This window comes from Mytilus edulis, chromosome 3 (genome assembly GCF_963676685.1).
Source record: "Mytilus edulis chromosome 3, xbMytEdul2.2, whole genome shotgun sequence".
Taxonomy (NCBI): Eukaryota; Metazoa; Mollusca; class Bivalvia; order Mytilida; family Mytilidae; genus Mytilus; species Mytilus edulis.
Genome location: NC_092346.1, coordinates 101,758,557 through 101,779,186, shown reverse-complemented (window position 1 = coordinate 101,779,186; position 20,630 = coordinate 101,758,557). Strand labels below are relative to the sequence as shown.

General features: G+C 30.4%; 2 protein-coding genes across 2 annotated transcripts in view; one reads left to right on the top strand and one right to left on the bottom strand.

The window, feature by feature from the left end:
* LOC139518036 (26S proteasome non-ATPase regulatory subunit 1-like) overlaps nt 1–20,630 on the top strand; it is a 187,524-nt gene that overhangs the window by 72,120 nt on the left and 94,774 nt on the right. The gene's annotated exons all lie outside the window — the stretch shown is intronic.
* On the bottom strand, nt 1,593–18,605 carry LOC139518037 (D(2) dopamine receptor-like). The gene is made up of 2 exons (XM_071309679.1): nt 17,248–18,605; nt 1,593–3,563 (listed from the first exon to the last, which is right to left on the bottom strand). The coding sequence occupies exons 1-2, from the start codon at nt 17,507–17,509 to the stop codon at nt 1,666–1,668; spliced, it is 2,160 nt and encodes a 719-aa protein (XP_071165780.1). The 5' UTR covers nt 17,510–18,605; the 3' UTR covers nt 1,593–1,665.

The window sequence follows — 20,630 nt, the reverse complement described above, 5'->3', positions numbered from 1 at the left end:
GTCAGTTGTATTTAATGATGTCTTAGATAAGGACTCCCTAGTGTGCTAGTGGTACCTACAATGTCAGTTGTATTTAATGATGTCTTAGATAAGGACTCCCTATTGTACTAGTGGTACCTACAGTGTCAGTTGTATTTAATGATGTCTTAGATAAGGAATGGAAGACAAGGAAGTGCAAACAACAGAGACTTATAGTGGTCATCAGTTTGTCAAGAAAGGCAAAAGAGTTAGGACGTGGTCCTTGAAACTGTCAGCTAGTCCATTAAAATCCCTAAATTCAACGGCTTCCTTGTAAACAACAACAATAATCAAGAGAATTCAGATGGGAAACACTAGCCATTGAATACCTTGTCAATAAAGAGCTATATTGATTATCTAAGTGATTGCTGTTGTCAAATTCACAGGTGTGTTAGACTTTTTGAACTAAGTAGGTTCAGTTTGAGATTTGACATTAAATTCCATGTTTATTCAGCTAATAATTGTTACTTTAGTATCACATTCAAAGGTGTGTTAGACTTTTTGAACTAAGTAGGTTCAGTTTGAGATTTGACATTAAATTCCATGTTTATTCAGCTAATAATTGTTACTTTAGTATCACATTCAAAGGTGTGTTAGACTGTTTGAACTAAGTAGGTTCAGTTTGAGATTTGACATTAAATTCCATGTTTATTCAGCTAATAATTGTTACTTTAGTATCACATTGAAGGTGTGTTAGACTTTCTGAACTAAGGAAATTCCGTTTGATATTTGATGTACATCTTTGTTGTATTGTGTTCTGTGATATATGACAATATCCATATTGGTAGTTTAAAATTCTTGCAGAAAATTTACGTTTAAACCGCCCTTACATGCTTAACAGATCTGATACAACTCATTAATTGTCGAAAATAATTTCTTTTGTATTTTGTTTATAAAATGCAATACTGGTTTACTCATGTTCTATAAGTACATAGATGAATAAAGGAATATGATTCAAACCTTGTGCATTAGAGGGTGGATATCTATTTTGTGTGATCATTAAATTATGGGTTTCTGAGATCTATGTTATCCAGTTATTTCAACAACATTTAAGTGTTTTTAAAATAAGATACCATAAGTTTAACCTGGAAAGTTGTTTTGTAAGAAGAAAAAGATATAAATTGAGTTTATCTTAGAATGTCGTGGGTCAATATAGATGAAAAACAGCACTTGACATCTACAAATTAAAGTAACATGTAATGTCTTGTGTCAGTTCAGGTTGTTTTGTTGTAATTTGGTGAATTTGAATAAAATGTAATTTGAAAGTTTGGCATAGTTGTTGTTCAATGAACATTTATCCTCTATTCCTCAAAACATGGATCCTTTTTTTAGATAAACCTCTGTTGCATACCAAGCAAGTCACCAATATAATAGTGACCTAAAACTTGAACACTATGTAAATAATCCAACTTTTCTGGTATGCTTATAAATTCCTTATTATATCGCTTATAAATTCCTTATTATATCGATGTAATTGAGGTACCGTACCTAGTTTTTTGTTGATTTTAGTGATCAGTAAAATGAAGTATCTTCAAACTAGCTTGAAAGGTTCTATAATTAAAAATACACCAAGATAAATAAATATGTTTTAATTCTTTGGTAATTAATAGACAATATAGATATGTAAATTTATAAAATCAAAGTTCATTATCTAATCTCATCCTTAATTAAAACTGTCACTGTATTTCTACGATCATTTGTGATATTATGGGATGTAGGATAACTTGTACCATTGTATATATCAGATCTTATATGTCCCTTTGTACATAAATGACATTTTAAAATTCTAATAAAAGCTCGTCTAAATGCTGTGTTGAACATTGTATAAATAATAGGGTTTGCTAACGAAGCCACGTAACCCATCCATAAGAATATGGACATCATGTAAGGAGTCACAAACTCCATGCAAGACTCACAGAATCCAGACAGTATGTTTACAAAAAAGAATGGTGTCCACAAAACTACAAATACACCAAATATTATGCCTAGTACTTTTGATGCCTTTTTCTCATTTGAAGTAGCCTTTCTTGACATGGTGTGCTTAGCATCCTGAGCTTTGTTGAATTTGTGAAGAAGACTTTTGATACGCCTCGAGACTTCAGGTCTGTCAGATGAAGAAGCTAGAGACTCACTTGATTTGGTGGTATCGTACATCTTTTGACAGAATCCATTCACATGATTTTTGATGGTTGAATTCCCTAATAGTGGACTTGAAGATGTTTGTACTGAAGTGTTTAGTTTATACATATGGAAAGATTGTGGGCGAAGTTTAATCGTTAGAAAGTCTGAGCCAGATGAAGACGTTTCATCTAATGAGTCCTCTGATTCTGATACAACCTTTGATGCAGGTAGACCTAATAAGTTAGGAGCACCACTGTCCTCGGAGAGATCATGAAGTTTTATATCAGACACTGAGTCATCCAGTTTAGTTACTTTTGTATCAAGTATTGAATCAGGTATTTTTTGGAGCTTCATGTCTAATACTGAGTCTTGTATTCTATTAATCTTCATGTCTGACATTGAGTCTTGCTTCTTATGAAACTTCATTTCCGACCAGTCCTGTATTTTGTGAAGTTTCATATCAGACAGTGACTCAGGTGTAGGTCTTTTATTCTCCTTTTCTCCATCTTGTATAATTTGGTCCATTTCGCTTTGAATCTGGAAATAATTTTGTTTCCACCCTGCCGATTTAAAATCCAGATTTCCACAACTATGAAACATGACATTTCTCATACCTCCTCCAAATGGAATATCAGTGTCATTTAAGTTACAGAAAGAGGAAGCACCAAATATATTTTTGCCTTTTGAAACATTTTCAATAGAATTAACACGTAATAGATCTGATGTCTGTTCTTTTGGTTTGATAGTTGTATATTTGGGATACGTTGGCAGACATGTGAAAGAAGAGGCTTTACGTCTTTCCCAGTTCTGTTTGGGTTTTGGGATCTTTTTGCAGACTTTCTCTGTGTATAAATGGTCCTTTTGAGGGAGCACTGGAATTGAAGCCAGTACGGTATTATCTGTATCGCTCTCAAGCTGTTCCACACTATGCCGTTGTGAGCCTTCATCACTGGGTGGTGACAGATATGCTTTGAAAGACTTTTTCTTTTTATCTTTCTTCTGTTTATATCTTAAATCTGATCTGTCAATCCTTTGCATGTTAACTTGATTTTGCCACAGAATTCTTATAGTCAGTACATATGTTACTAGCATTATAACTAACGGAATGTAGAAGGCAAACACGGACCCATATATTACAAAATCCTCAATAGCTGGTGCACAGAGTCCATCATTTAAGATATATTTACTGTCTTGGATTCCATAAATACAGAGAGGACTACTGATTGTTATGGAGACGGCCCACACAAAGAATATTTTCAACACAACCATCATTTTTGTCTTGTTTCGTCCATATCGCATCGGATATTTTAATGTAAAATATCTATCCATTGACATTGTACACATGTGCCATATGGAGGCTGTACACATGATTACATCCATTGTCACCCAGAACATACATAACTCTGCTCGGAAAGGAAATGTACCTGAAAATATAAAAAAGTAAATTTCAAATTTAAATGTGAAAAAAATATTTTTTCTTAACATGTTGTAATGTGATTTACAGATTAGTTTGTATATAGATTAGACAAATAAAAATTATTATTTATGGTGCCCAAATATATGGGGCAACTACGTAACAATCTACTATTTTTTTTAAATCATTCTTCATTGAAATCAGTAGACTTTTTAAGCCTTGTTTTGATAGAAATATGTTCAAAGCAACTGAAAAAATCTTGAAAGATAAGCTAGCTAAATTTTTATCCCTGGTGTTTTGAAAATAGTTTTTCAATAAAACATGATATGCCAAGTAAGGTTGTTAACGGAATATAAGCTTTGACAATTATGTATAGAAGAAAAGAATTCTCTGACTGTTGTGATTATGTTAGATAAATCTTGCAATTATTTAAAAAATCATTGCCTATTGGCAGGAATTAAATGTACTTGGAAACCCCCAGAAATCAAGCCAATTAGTAGGCAAACATAGAAAAATCCATTTGTAATTGAAGGAAACAAGATGTTATCTGTAGAATCTATTCCTATGTGAAGGAAGGAATTTATAATGGGGATGATAACCTCCAAAACAAGCCAAGACAGTGAAGGAATTATGGGAATGATAACCTCCAAAACAAGCCAAGACAGTGAAGGAATTATGGGAATTATAACCTCCAAAACAAGCCAAGACAGTGAGGGAATTATGGGAATGATAACCTCCAAAACAAGCCAAGACAGTGAGGGAATTATGTCTGTAGAATCTATTCCTATGTAAAGGAGGGAATTTATAATGGGGATGATAACCTCCAAAACAAGCCAAGACAGCGTAAATAATGTGCTATCATAGTCAAAAACCTCTTTTTTTGTTCTATTCAAAAGATCAAAAAACATTGAAGCGATAGTGATGGGTCAATAGACAAGCCTGTCTTGATATGATTCTCCTTTATAATAAAGTTTGACTGGATCCTTTTTGACTGACCGGGTCTCTGTTTCTTCAATTGCTTACACTAAATGAGGAGATTCCGATATTTGTTAGCAATTTACACTTGATCAGAGAATCTAAAATGCTCATGGAATATATTTAAATAGTCTGTGAGTTTAAGTGAATCCAATCCTTAAATGACACACAAATTAATGGGTTAAAAGTTGAAAGTTCTGAAAATACAATGCATGTCATTGTCAAAGTAACAATCTGTTATCCAGAGAAATTAATTGATGAAGAACATGAACAGATTAAGTGGATTGATTTTAACATTTCACTGCTGAAAAAATAGACAAAAACACAAGTACAATTTACATTTCACTGCTGAAAAAATAGACAAAAACAAGTACAATTTACATTTCACTGCTGAAAAAATAGACAAAAACACAAGTAGAATTTACATTTCATGAAAAATTAGCAGTGAAATTCATTTGCATTTTTGAAAACTACATTTTTTAATGTATTTACATTACAAAATTTTTTTCATGAAAAAAGATTATAATCAAAGTTATTTTGCATATGATTGACAGATTATAATTATACATTGTATTTCCATAGCACTGGTTCCCAATGCTAAATTTAACTACTATATCTATTTTTAAGTATCTGAAATTTTGTATTTTTATGACGTAGCACATAGTATTGCTCTTTTCTAATTAGTGAAAAGTATCAGATAGTGGGATAGGTACTTGTATGAACATCATACAATTTGTGTCACAACTATTGTCTTAGAGTCATATTTCAGGATAAATTTAATTGGGTATAGTGGGTGTTACCTTGGTAATAAATTGATTTAAGATGGTAAAATGAAAGTTCGCAGCTGTCCTAAAAAACAGGAATCATAGTTTCAATTTATGAAACTTTTATAAAGAAAAGAACAGTATACAATCAGGAGATCTAAATTAATTTTGAATGTTGTCTATTTTTAATATTGTTATACAAAAATCTAAAAATATGATAAGAAATCTCATTCCAGTGAGTGAGCAGCAAAACAGAGTTACAACCAATACAAAATAAATAAATTTGGTGTATTTACTGTCTTCTGATTGGTTAAAATTATTAGTTTTATTTTCAATGTTGTCAATTTTGATGGCGACACGCCCACTCTGACGTTGTGTATTCATACGCCAACATGTGTGTACGTTGTTATTGTTAATATAAATAATATAAAATGTTCCTTGAGCCTTATTTTTTATAGAAATTTATTTATAATGAATGGCAATAATTTATTTTGATTTTATTGAACCATAAAACTTATTTTTGACTCTTCACATTTTACATAATCCTTTTTGCGGATTATTCAATGTGAAGAGTCAAAAATTAGTTTTATGGTTCAATAAATTCAAAATAGATAATAGCCATTCATTGAATAAACAAATGTTCTCAAACTTAAATGATTTTATGTTATTAACTACCATTTGTAATAATAAGGACTGTGAATTTTTCTGTTTCAGGTAAGAGAACATTTCTGATAGAGATATAGTAAGTAATAATTTAGTATCCATCAAAGTATTTAAACTGATACAGTAAGTAGCAAACTACAGACATTGGTACAGAATTAACAATAGCTGATTGACTAGGAGTCTGAGGCCAGTATCTAAACTGTGATTCAGTAAGTAACAACCTACAGCTAGTGTAAAGAGATATTGGGACACAGTTAACATTATAGCAAGTATATCAATCAACCAAGCAATTCTAGTTTCAAGGAAGTCATTCTTGTTTATCAACTCATGTTCAGAAGTTTTACATGAATCCTCCCTATAAGCCAAAAAGAAACATAATTTGATTTCATTGGATGAATATATATTCTATTGTAACAATGCTAAAAATCCTCATGTTCAGATCACATGAATTATCCTGTTAAAAATTGCTTGATTTAAACCAGACTAAACTAGGTTCATATGTTAAGCTTCATTTATCTTAAACAGGACAGTAGGCCATTAAAAATCTAGTTTTGATTTAAATATTTAAGTTCAATTAGTCAACCTAGTTGTTGACTTCAGACAGTAATTCCTACAGGTTTAATTTGTATTGTTGGAACCTCAGATAATTGGACTAAATATTCCAGGAAACAATTTGTTCGTTTGAAATAAGTGTTCTGACAAGTGGACATTCTGTTTTCATCAGATGTTATGGACAGTTTTGCTTTGTTAAATAAGTTGTAGAGCTTGGATTAACAATGAAAGTGATAAAATGATTGCATTAAATCATCAGTTTTATTTGCCTCTAAGGAGATATTTCCAGGGAAAATCAATAAGACAAATAACTGATTGTGTTTTAACAGAAAACAAAGTTTAATTATCTCCCCTGAACGCTATTTTATCCTTTCACTGTTTGGTTTTCCATAGTACTTTAAATCTAATAATTTGTTCTTCTAGATTAACTTGCACTTTGGGAACTAAATGAATTTGAAAATCATTTTAATTTATACTTAGGAATAATGTCAAGAAAACATCATTGGGTTTACTCTCATTAAAGATGCAGTTATTGGGCAGCTTTTTTTCTTTCATTTTCTATTTTTTTTTATCATTTCAAAATTTATTGTATTCAAATTAAAGCTGAATAAGGATTTTTTTTAGAAACTTGTATTTATTATTATCTCCTAATGTATGAAATGATATTATTCAGTATTGTGCATTTGAGAAAATTAAACACCCACATTATCAAAATTTGATTGTTACAGGTAAAATTGCCTATTAAATTCCTAATAATTGATAGAAAATGTACAATAGTGAAAATATTTAGAAAGCATCTTTATCAGATTTTAGCAGAACAAAAACATGTTTACCAGTTGATTTTGTTATCTGATGTATTAAATGATATTGTGTTTTTACTCCCTTGGACATTAAGTGATAATTTGCTTACATTAGCAATGATCTATTCATGTATTTGATAGGTTGTTTTTTTGTTCCCAGATTTACAAAACAATTTTCTCATTATATCCCAGTAGTGGATAATGACTCTCTTTATGGATTTCTCTCTGAATACCACTTATCCTTGACCAAAATGGTCATTATTTGGACTGATGTAGTTAATGTTGGTCATACAACAACTCATCATTGTTTAATACCAGGTTATTAATGGACAATTTATGAGTATCTTGTTTGATACTGCAGCCTGTTTTTCTAATAACTTGTTTTGCCGATTTATGAAATTTCTGTTATTTCATCAAGTAATTTGTAATTATATTTAATTGCTAAAACTTTTGGATGAACACCTGGTAATTGTTATAGACTGTACTGTGACCTTTAAATGTTCATAATTGATGTCTTTGTTGCTGGGTAACTGTCTTTAGTTTTTACTTTCATTAGACTGTTTTTTCTATAAGTGTACTTTACATTTATTTAAACAGAATTTTTCCTTAACATTGGTTTAAACTTGAATTTTCTGCAATTACATTTACCATTGGTTTAAACTTGGTTTTACAGTAATCACATTTTAATAACATGGGTTTAGACTTTGGTTTTAATTAAAGTAAAGCATTGGTTTAGACTTTTATTACATTTAACATAGACCTGTTTAGACTTGGCTTTACTGTAACTACATGTAACATAGGTCTAGACGCTGTTTATAGTAATGACATGCAATGCTTGTTAAAACTTGGTTTACTGTAATTACATATAACATTTTAAGGTTTAGACTGGCTTTTACTGTCACTATATGTTTTGATGATATTAATGCAATATGTTAGTATTATTTATATACAGAATTAAATCCAAAAATAATTATTTCTATCACATCCATGATTATGTCAAAGCCGCCCATCATTAAGTTGTTATCAGACTATTAACTCACCTGCTCACTAGACATTTTGACTGACTGCAGTTTTTACACATTTCTTTTCTTAATTTGATTGCACTTGCATTACCCTAAATGCTTCAATATTGTTAAAGAATTTTATCTAAGTTGTAAGCAGTTTTTCACTTCAAATTTTGTTCTCTTTAAAGTTTAAATTTCATTGATTTTTCAAATGTTTTGTATTCAACTGCTCACAAGAGGATTATGTAATTGTGTTACTAAACTTAATGCTGGAAAAGAGTAAAAGGAAATATATCAATGAGACAGCAACTTATCAACACAAAACACAAAAAGACATCTAGGTTGATGAACTGTCTGTAATTATTAACAGTTGTCCATACAATGCTGTAATATGTGACACTTGTTGTGAAAATCAGTGTTAGAGTTGCAATTGTAAAGTGCCTTTGATAGTTGGCTACTAAATGCATATAGATAAACCCCAATGTTGGTATGTCAATGGAAAATACCATATAATTACTGTTTATTGGAAATGATGGTCTTTGTTTCATTAGTGGGGAAAATTGATACCACAGTCAATAATTAATAATTATTAAAAAGCCATTGTCGTATTTAAATTTGTGTGAATGGAGGAATTGTGTCTGGTAATCAATGTCAACAAACCTACAGTGGAAACCATCCTAAGTGATATCAGTCATAACTCATGCAATGTTTAAAAGTACAAAGGAGTTCTTGCCCTTTATATTAAAGTTTGCATAATTTGAGATGTACTAGGATTTGCTATGCAGTAATTGTAATTAGTTAAGAGAAAAACTTCAAAAATTGCAGAGATGTTTTGGGATATTAGATTTGTTTAAAGTTCACATGCACTTTAGTTGTCATTTAATCATTAAATGGTTAATTAGTTTAATGTTTGTCTTACTGTCTGTTCACACTAAGATTATTTTATTATTTATTCTCTCATTGACAATCATTAGTTATTTTATTATGTTGCAAACTTATTTATTTTATGATTTTTTTAAATTGTATTACCCAAAACATTTGATTTTCAAATTGAAATTTATGGTAATAGATACAATTTGCTTTCTGCATGATTTGTTTGTTATTAACTGATAGGACAAACAGATGTGTAGGCTCAAAGTGGATAGGCAGTAATTGCTCAAAGAAAATGTTTTGAAAACTGTTCAAATTCTAGTTTCTCCGAGTTTGTTTGATGTGAATAAATGTTTAGGTTAAAACCAGCTTGTAAAGTAATTTTATATCAATAAGTATTTTGTTTTACATTAATTATAAGTGTTGATAAAACAAAGTTTCCAAACGGAAAAATAATGTAATCTGTCCATTGACTAATTTAACCAGAATTATTGAAGAGAAAGGGAACAAGTCATCCAAAACAGAATCTGAAATTAAAGATTGCTTGGTTATTTGGTTATGACCAGTGTTCCACTCGCTATCCCATTTAACACTTTATATGGATAGCAAATACACAACACATAAAAATCAGAATAACAAAAACTCATCAGAAGTTACATGTGAAAGCTGCTTGTAGCTTAAATTTTGAATCTAAATTTCAGCCTTTGATGATTAAAGTTTTGGTTTAATCTGATAGAGAAACTGGAATTTAAAGGCTTTAATATTCATTTGTTTAATAGAGAACTGAAAAACCATTTATATGTAGGAAATGAAGAGATTTGAAGTGATCATGAGTAATATAAAGTGGGAGGGTGATAACTATACAATGTGGCTGATGTGATTGATAATACAGAGGGGAGGAGATGTACATTTTATATGTCTACAATCACAGTGCCGCTTAATTAGTATTTTTATATGATTGTCAATATGGTATAAAAATATGTATCAAAGTCTGAAGCCACAGAAATAAAAGTGTTTTTTAGATTGATTGGTGGGGTGGTTACTCAATATACATTTAGAAATAATAAAAGAAGTAAAGTGCCTTCCAGTATAATGGATATTAGTCTCTGTGATCTCAGATGACCTTTCTATTAAGACTATTTAATTAACAATTAAATATATCAGCGCTATTGATCACTTTAGGGATCTCTATTTGTTCTGACTGTCTCTGATGCAGCTTCAAACAGCTGACTGGACCATGGATGATAAGTGAATTATATTTATGACCTCTATTTGTCTGTGCTCTTTGTTTTTATGACTGGACCATGTTCATGGATGATAAGTGAATTATATTTATGACCTCTATTTGTCTGTGCTCTTTGTTTTTATGACTGGACCATGTTCATGGATGATAAGTGAATTATATTTATGACCTCTATTTGTCTGTGCTCTTTGTTTTTATGACTGGACCATGTTCATGGATGATAAGTGAATTATATTTATGACCTCTATTTGTCTGTGCTCTTTGTTTTTATAGGTTTCAGTCTCAATTCCAAATACCACCCTCCTGTTTTTTTATTCAATTATGGAATGACTTAGATGTCTACAGAAACCAATAAGATAGGTTCTAAAGTTTAGGAGAAAACCTAGACAGTTATCTTGACTTGTAAATGTCTCTCAGTTTATTGTGTTGTTGGTTTGCTGCCTCATTGGTGTTTACCTGCTTTATCTGTTTTGGGCTGCTTCAGTATTGTTCAACAAACTTCTTTGCTATTGATTTCTTACACAATTTTATTTGTTCTTGACAACATGATAAAAATTAAGGATGAATATTATCTGAGATTCCATTGATAAGAGGTGACAAAGAAGTTCTATCAATGTAAAGAAGATAATGCTGTTTTTGCAGAAGTTTCCAAGATTTTTGTAGAATTATAATGTAGGGAAGTCAATGATCTTTTTGGTAAATTTATGTAAATATTCATGTAACAAACTTGGTGATTTATGATATTAAAGTAATTAGACTTTCAGATAACCCAGATATATTGAATAATAAACAATTTATAAAAATATAAAGAGATTTAAAATCTCAGAATAGGATCTTGTTTGGTTGTGACAATAATGAACCAAATAATTGGAATAAAAAACTGAATTTTGAACACCAGAATAAAGGGGAAATGAATAAAGAGTAAAAAAGTTACAGTTTTGATGAGAATTATTGACTTTTAGAGATTCGTTGAAATATTCTTTTTTGAGAATTGAGCACATATTACGTAAACTCTCTTTGATTGGTTTGACAGAAAGTATGAAGTGTGAATGTTTTATATTATAGTACTGACTCTTTGTTTCTAAGGTCAGGCATCTATTTGTTGTCACTTTTTTATTATCATGATTATAGGTCTCAACTTATGAGTTATTAGATTTAAAGTATCAGAATTCTGTAGCCAGAGAAGAGAGAGTAGCAGTAGTCATCAAGATACTGTATCACATTTACGTTTATTAACAACCAGATGACGCTGTCGCCTATCACTTTATACAAGGGTCATCTCATAAACTGTTTGCTTTCCTCAGTTCATGGGACCCTATAAAACTGTTTGCTTTCCTCAGTTCATGGGACCCTATAAAGTGAGGAACATAATCAATAATAGTCCTTTTTGAACCTTCTTATTAATTTAAGATAAAAATGGAGTTTTTGTACAAATCATTTGCGCTCTATCTGTAACCAAATTTCCATCAAAAGAAATTATGTATAGATAAATTGAAAACTTTTCTCTTATACAGTATAATATAAAAAAAGAAGATTTTGTATGATTGCCAATGAGACAACTCTCTGCGTAAAGAAAATGTGTCCATGGACATGGTTGAAATCTAAAGTTTTAAGGTCAAGGTCATTTAGTTTAGGTTCATATCTTCAAAAAGCCTTATATCTTGATTCTACTCTGTGTTTAATGATGATTGTTTGAGGCCAATAGAATAAGGTTAAATTCTAGAGGTGTGTTGTAGATAAGGTTGTTATTTCAAGGTTATAGAGCAAGGTTGTTTTCTTTATATGTCCACTTAGTGATAAATGTTCTGCTTGGAGTTTAAAGTTATACTTTGTGTGATTGTTCACCAGGAGGCATATGTACATAAGTTTTGAATCTCCTGAAAAGTCATGGTCACAAAATTTGTTTGATTTTGCAGTCCTTGAAGTAATTTTTTTAAAGCTTTCTTGACAATTATTCCAAAATGTTGATAACAGAATGACCTCTTACTCAAATATTGTTTTTAACATTTTCATGTGGGTCATATAGGAGACATTGCTAAGTGTTCATTTTCAAAAGTAGCCAATATTGAGGGTTGGCACCGAAAATAAAGTATTGGGTCAGATTAATAAGGTTTATGTTGAAAGTCATAAAAACAGTTTTTTAGGAAGTACTTTAAGTTTATTTATCATAGATAGATAATTGAGTATTCTATATTAATCATTAACTGTAATTATTTGGTGGTTTTAACATGTTAAGAAGAGATATTGTAGAGGGAATCATAATTGAATTGATAACAGAAAAATCATGCTAAACAGTTATTTTCTAATATGTTTCATGTAAATAAGTGGTCTGGTTTTAGTATAAATAATATTGTATGGAATAATAAAAACATTTGCATTTATCTTTACAAAATTTACAAACAGATCTTGTTAAGGAACAAATTTATGGGTCATATACCAGATAACATGGTAAGTTCATAGAAAAAAAATCCAACAAAACTGTCACTATTGTTCAGACTGGTATTTTATGATGGGGAGTCAAATATACACACCATCATCTCTAAGAAATTTTAGTTGTCCTTGACCAGTGAAACATTATTTCTCTTCTTCCAAAAATAAAAGGTATACAAGGATAGACTAAGTAATTTTCTTTGCTTTTTGTTTAATGGATTAAGAAGATGAGAGAGATTTGAGGTTAATTGGTAATATTAACATTGAGGAAGAGTGATAAGCTGGTATCTGATTCAGATGTATAAAGATTGGCTCAAATATCAAAGGAAGTTGTAATGAACCTCTAGAAACAGTAAAACACTGAATCTGTGGTAGCCAACAAATAAAAAAATAGAACAGTTTGTACGTTTGGTTAATACGTTGGGTGTTGGTGTTGGTTGTGGTCTCTTGTGCTGTCCAATATTTAAGATAATTCCTTTTATAACACTGTTATATGTAAAAATCAGAGGAAGAGTAGACATATAAATGGTCGGGAGTTGTATATATTTATAAATGGTCGGGAGTTGTATATATTTATAAATGGTCGGGAGTTGTATATATTTATAAATGGTCGGGAGTTGTATATATTTATAAATGGTCGGGAGTTGTATATATTTATAAATGGTCGGGAGTTGTATATATTTATAAATGGTCGGGAGTTGTATATATTTATAAATGGTCGGGAGTTGTATATATTTATAAATGGTCGGGAGTGGTATATATTTATAAATGGTCGGGAGTTGTATATATTTATAAATGGTCGGGAGTTGTATATATTTAACAGTTGCTAATTTGACTGTAAATAATTAAACAAAACACTGCTTAAGGACTAAGACAGTTAATAAGATTTACAGATGGGTCATACAGTACATGTTGAAGTTTTCAATGTACATTGTAGATGAATGAAAAGTGTCCCTCTGGTGAAAGTGATTCATTAAGTATCTTGAGACAGTCCACCTATAGTTATACTCTTATATATATTCATTAAGTATCTTGAGACAGTCCACCTATAGTTATACTCTTATATATTGAAGCCTTAGAGCAGCTTGTCCTTTGAATGGTTTCCAAAATTATTATAAAGATGAAGTTTTATTATTTGCAATCGGTCTTTAAAATTCATACTATGAGAACTAATATTTTTTTCTACTTGCAAGAAATCTACCATTTGAAGCAAACCATATACAGTTCTTTAAAGATTGAGACTCCAATGTTTCCTAAGCAGAACTTATCCCTTTCTGAAATTCTACTACAGCTTTATCATCTAAGATATCTTCCCAAATTACTGTAATACAACCTTTCAACAATGGAAAAATTAGTTTTGATTAAAGTTTTACTGAATAAGACGTAACCTTCATGAACAAATTTCAAGGTTAAGTTGAGGCTTTATCATTGGAACGTTAGGCTGATTCCACAGATTACATTTATATAAGAATTAGTTGTGCTACATGGATTGTTTAATCTCATATCATTCCCACAAATATTTCTTATTCTCAGGAGACCATGCTTCAATCTAGTTCATGCTTTATAATAATTGAAACAAATAAACAATGATGTTATAAGAATAAGAAGACATGGTTTGATTGCCAATGAGACAACTTAATACACTAGAGACCATATGATGTAGATTTAAGCAACTATAGGTTACTGTACAATAAGGATAGTTCATTTTTCTCAAATGATATCTTGTCACTTTTTCTATGATGATTGCTGCTGATACCAGAATTTAGTGCTATACTTAAAAGAACAAAAACCAACCAGTACAATGGTATGATGTAATATCGCAGCAATTATAGGATGCCCAAAATACATAGAATAAAGATTTGAGGCTAACAAGATGGGTAATTAGGTCTGTCGTGTTTGTAATGAGCTGCATGACTATTTATAATTGGAAGATTTACAGTAACTCTCTGATCTTGGTTGCCTCAATCTAGTTCTGAGGAATATTTCAAAGCTGAAATAATGTTAGTTTAAAATAAAACACCATAGTTTTTGCATGTATTTTATTTGAAATGAGAATTAGCTCTAAATCTGGCATCTATTAATTTTCGTGTGAACCAAAATAATGATACTGAAATTTAAGAGAACATGAGATGCAAAAAAAGCTATAGAAATTTTTGATTTGTTAAAATTTAGAATTTGACATTTAAACAGAATGGGGTCCTTTATTAAACACATTTTTTTATGTCACCTTTGCAGGTAATGGGGGCATAAAGTTTCACCCTTGACCTTTTGTCCATCTTTACATTTAATTGTACCATTTTCGTTTCCACACTCTTAACTTAGGTTTGTCCCATGGAAATTTATTGAAACTCATACACAATGTTAAGAATCAAAACTAGCAGACAGAGTTCCAATTTGGGTGAGCCACTCTACTGTTTTAGAGTTATGCCACTTAAGTTTTAAAATTCTTTTGATTTGAGTCATTTGTTTCCTCTGACATATTCTTCTTAAATCTTTTTAATTTCTGGTTCCATTTTCATTGAATTAATTGAAACTTATCTATAAATAAGTAAACAGACAAGCCTGTAGCTGTAATATAGAACAACACACCAAGAGTCTGCCAATGATATTCATTTATTATTTTGCCCCACAAAAAAACCCAGTTCTGAGCAAAAAGGAAAATAGGTTATTGCTCAGCACTTTTGTTTGATAATTTGAAGACTTCATGACTGTCTCCGTTATATAGTATTACATTTCACACTTTGATTAAGTTAGTGTATTTCCTTTCCCATCTGATGAAAACGTCATGTCCCCTGATGTAATTTAGGGACATAAAGACTAGGTTAATATATAGTTAGTAGGAGATATCATTTCACAAGTATCCTTTATTATTGTGACAGGTTTTTATTGTGGAGATAAAATGGCAGTAAATTGAATGTAACTTGGAAGTCCCATCTTTGATGATGTTAAAAGTCTATAAAGAACTTGTCTGATACAAATTGGTGAAATTTAATGCTTTCTCAGCAATGCAAACTTAGTTAGGATAGAAAAAAAGGCTTACTCTTAAAAGTGATGGCACCAGACAACAATAAATTTACTGGTAACAGTTTCAATATCACTGAGGTCAAATTTAGTTAGCATTCTTTAGCTCCTTTAATTTGAAAAAATCAAGACTGACATTTTAAGAAAAAATGTTATACACTTCACAAATAAGTAGAACTCCATGGGTTTAAGCAAAGATTTGTTGTTGTTTGTAGTTTTATGTTCACTCAATAAAAAGACCGCTATGGTAGCCAAGCTCAGAAAATATAACAGCATTTTACATGCCATGTGCAGCTAGACATGCCACCAGAGGACCAATATATGTTAAAACCATTTGGTTGACTTTGTATTCACCCCCTTCCAACTTAAGTTTCTAGTGGTGTTCATGTTATTTAGTCTCAAGATATCTGTCAATCTATAATGTTATAGGGACTATTGTTTGTCTTCTGCCATATTGGTTTCTTCTTTGGTTTGATAGCCCAAGGGTTGAATAGGGTATAGAAATAAAGTCCTCCCAATTTGGATTTAAAACCTGTACTTCAGTCGGATATTGGACGTTTGACTTTTCAGAATATATTGATGTTAGCTATCTGATGTCTCACGCAGGGAGAGTGCACATTTATAAACTAGTGCAATAACTCATTGAGGGGTCAGTTGGTGACCTTTTCTTATCCATTATACCCTCTAAATTCCCTTCCTTAATCCCTATGGACCCAATTTGCTGAACTTGATTATTGGATTAAATGTTCACATCCTGAATATGCTTGAAATATTTGCCACTGTATGTTGAGTAAAGGATTAGTCACACTTATTTTGTCTTTCTCTTTTTACCTTCTTTGCTGTTCAATGTTATCAATAGCCAAAGACTATATGGAATATGTAAAATACAGAATTTAAATATTGGGATAATAAATTGACAGCAGACGGCATTTACAACAAAATGCTATCCTTTGGTCAAATTAAATGTATATTTACTTGAGTATAAATCCATATGAAATTGGATGAAAGCTGATTCCATATAATTATTCTCTGTTTACTTTAATAGGTAATATCAGTTGCATCAATAATTTGGCATTTGTAACTTTATTAAAAAATCAATTAAAAACTTATTTTTCACAATTAAAAGTAAGTTCCTGGAACACCACAAAGTAAATCAATGCATATGGTTATTAATTTTTTAAAAGAGTCCTATAATCAATGTAATCATAGTTTTTATGCTATTTGACTTAGTCAATTTTATAGTTGCATTATGTGGTAACTAGAAATAGGAGAGTTGATATTATTTGCAGTTTTAAAAACAATATCCACTTTAAAAAGAATTTAAGGTCTTGACAAATAACTCAATTTTCAAAATGTTTTTTAATGTACCTACCATAAATTTCTACAACCATGCCAAAGGGCATGACTAGAATTGAGACGAGGAAATCTGCAATGGCAAGAGACATGAGGAAATAATTGGTCATATTCTGTAAACGTCGATCCCATATTACTGCAAGGCACACTAATAAATTTCCTAACGTTGTACAAAATATCAAAGCTAACAAAGATAGCATTCCCCATCTTAATTCTTGTTCCTCTTCGGCACCATCAGTCACATTAAGACTTCCATTTAAGGCAGAAATATTTTCATTCATTGTCGATCCTGTTGATTTAGTCTTTCACTATTTTCTCCATTTTTATATTAAAATTTGAAATCACAGTCTTAATCCATGTTTGTCATTGACAAAATAATTTCTCCTTTTCTTAATCAGTTAAGAAATAAATCCAACTTTAATTTGACAAGTTTTTAAAACTTTTCATATTAATTTATTTTCCAAAACTGTGTCAATTGATCATGCATCTATTTTTGTACAAACATGTGCATTATAAAAAACCACAAAATTCCTTTAGAAGTATAGAAAGTACAATGTACTTAAAGTTTCATCAATGTTGAATTATTTAAAGATGTGAAAAAGTAAAAGATGATGTTGATGAAAACTATTTACAACCTCACCGATACATTCCATCCCACTGTAGATATCATCTAATCACGTTCATTGATAGATTTACAATCCACCAATCAATGATCTCCCCTTATAATTGATCAATAAAACGTTTATATAAAGAAACACTCAGGTCTGTTTTAATGATGTCACTAAGTCGTTAATTGAATATCAAAATGATTACAATTAACCTCAGCGTAATTATTGAACAATTAGTGTAGGAGGACTCCAATCGATGGTAGCTTATAAGTGTTGTACAATGATTAACTAATATAAGTACGGAGACTTTCAACCCAAAGTGGTCATAAACTTATAGATATTTTAAATTAGTCATATGAAACCTCAATTTAAAAAAAATTATGCATATGTTTTTTTATAACTAAATGGATAGTTTTCATTATACAACTTATGTACATATACTTTTTTCTGAGGAAAATTCTTTAATTTGTCCACATTTAGAAGAAGTTTACTTATTTTCAATTGCTTGCTTCCAGGAAGCAATTCGCCGACATATCCGTATGCTTAGTGACCTTAGTGTGACCCTCCTCGTAAAAATCCGGTGATCCCAATACGCATGGATCTGTCATTAAAATAAACAATTATCTGATTGTACATGTTAAACATGTGCTCAATATCCATGCTTTTTGTTGATTGTTTACTATTAGGTGACAATCGGTAAACTTCGGCTTCAAAACACGGCATTTAATGAGCAGCCATACTTGTTAAATCATAACGGACAGAGAGAAAAAAAAAATTGACAATTATACAATAAATTTGCATAAAAAATGATAAGTCGTGCACAGAGGACTATGTTTATGATATATACATGCATTGGTTCAAGAATTTATAAACATTATTTTTCACCAGTCACTTGTTTCATATGACTTTAAGAAGAAATCATTTAAATATTTATTATATTTTCACAATTAAGTTATTATTCTATAATGCCATAATTAAGATTGTTCCTTTGACCCCGATTAATTTTTGTTTCCCAAAAGATGCCCCTGATCAACCTGTTATTCAATCATATTCATTATCTATTACTAAGTGAAAGAGCATATGCCCCCCCCCCCCCTCCAAAAAATTTCACAGTTAGTAGTTTGAATGCTTTTGATTGAATGATTATTTGGTGTTCAGTGCCACTTTCAACTCTTTTGTGTTATTTCGTAGTGGTCATTTTTTATTTGTGGAGGAAGCTGGAGCAATTGTAAGAATTTTTTAACCACCCTATGGTAGGAAAACTGACAATCTACATCAATTCAGATTGGAGTTGAGCTCACACCTCATCTTGCACACTTCAACTTGCAGGATTATGATTTTGACCAATTGAATGTTGTTTGTCTATGAATCAAAAGTTGTAAAGTATGTTGAAGGAACTCAAGCTTTTCTGTATCTTTTACAGATTTGAACACAATGCGTAATTTTCAAAGAGAAAAATTGTTCTATTTAATTTTTGTCTTTAGTTCTTTCATTTCAATTTGAAAGCTACTTAAATCTGTATTATTTTCTCCCATTTGGAGCCCTCTTCATGATAATTCAAGTTAGCTTTATTAAATTTCAGCAAAATTTGTAAAAAATAAAACAACAGCTTGTGTTTAATAGAATATTTTTTTTCATATGTGTCCATCAAAATGAAGGGTTTATTTTTCGGTTTCTAGTGTCCTTTATTCACTTATTTCTGTGTAATTTTGTAACAATCTTAAAATTTGTAAATTTTACATTCTTTCTTTTCAATTCCTGAATGTTTATTAATTTGATTTTGACTCAATGGTATAAATCATTCAATAAAACTGTGTTAAGATACAGAATGTTCTAAAATTTCTTTACAATTTTGCATGAATAAGATGTAACATCTGAAATTTCAGTTTTATGATTTAACATCTAAAATAAAAAGTAATTTTGTATGTATTTTTGGTTTATTAATAAATGTACATGTTTCTTCCATTTGCACAGTTATTTATAATTACTGTAAACCATAAAGTTATTACACTTCTTGTCCTTGAAGTCAAGTTGAACTCAGGGCAATCATATTTATCAGATTCAGTAAAAGATTAAGAATAATTCTAATAAAAAATGTAAATATATGTCAGGCACTGACAGAAATGTTTGCTTCTTATGGTGACACCTCAAGGTGAAGTTGGCGAAGAAGCCCTGACAATTTATTCATAGCATTCACTGAACTTGAGTTCAGTTTTCTTGAGAAAGTGCAACTCTATTATAATTTTATGATAGTGTTTATTTCAGTTTTATTTCAGTTTTGGTTGATATGGCTGTCATTTGTACCTATAGTTAACAATGTCATTGAACATTAGCCGGTGTGGTTGGTAGGATAAACTTTTTAGTTTCAGTGTTATTCCAGTTTTCACAGTTGTCATATATATTTGTATTTCTGTTGTTTGTTTTAGTTGTAATTTGGTGTAAATATTCTTTTTACTTTCTGTTGTCTTTTAAGCTACTGTGGATTCATAATCATTAGTTGCATATCAGTTTTTGTGGATATTCAAAGGTACACTTCATGAACCACATATAAATGTTCAACAAATAACAACAATTATATAGGCTATATAAAATATAAAATATCCATGGACATTTACTTTTTCCTTCAACCACAAGAAAATTGTTACCCACAAAAATGAACGAAACCACAGTAATCTTAGCAAAAATTAATCTTTGTACTTACTTTTGTCTTTTGATATCATCTTGGCTGTGAATAATCTTTGTACTTTCTGTTGTCCTTTGAGCTAATCTTGGTTGTAAATAATCTTTGTACTTT

Excerpts from the sequence above, each read along its gene's own strand:
- LOC139518037 (XM_071309679.1), bottom strand. The coding sequence starts at position 17,509 with ATGAATGAAAATATTTCTGCCTTAAATGGAAGTCTTAATGTGACTGAT. Across the intron at positions 3,564-17,247 it reads CATGGTTGTAGAAATTTATG|GTACATTTCCTTTCCGAGCA; the intron begins GTAGGTACATTA and ends TTATATTTTCAG.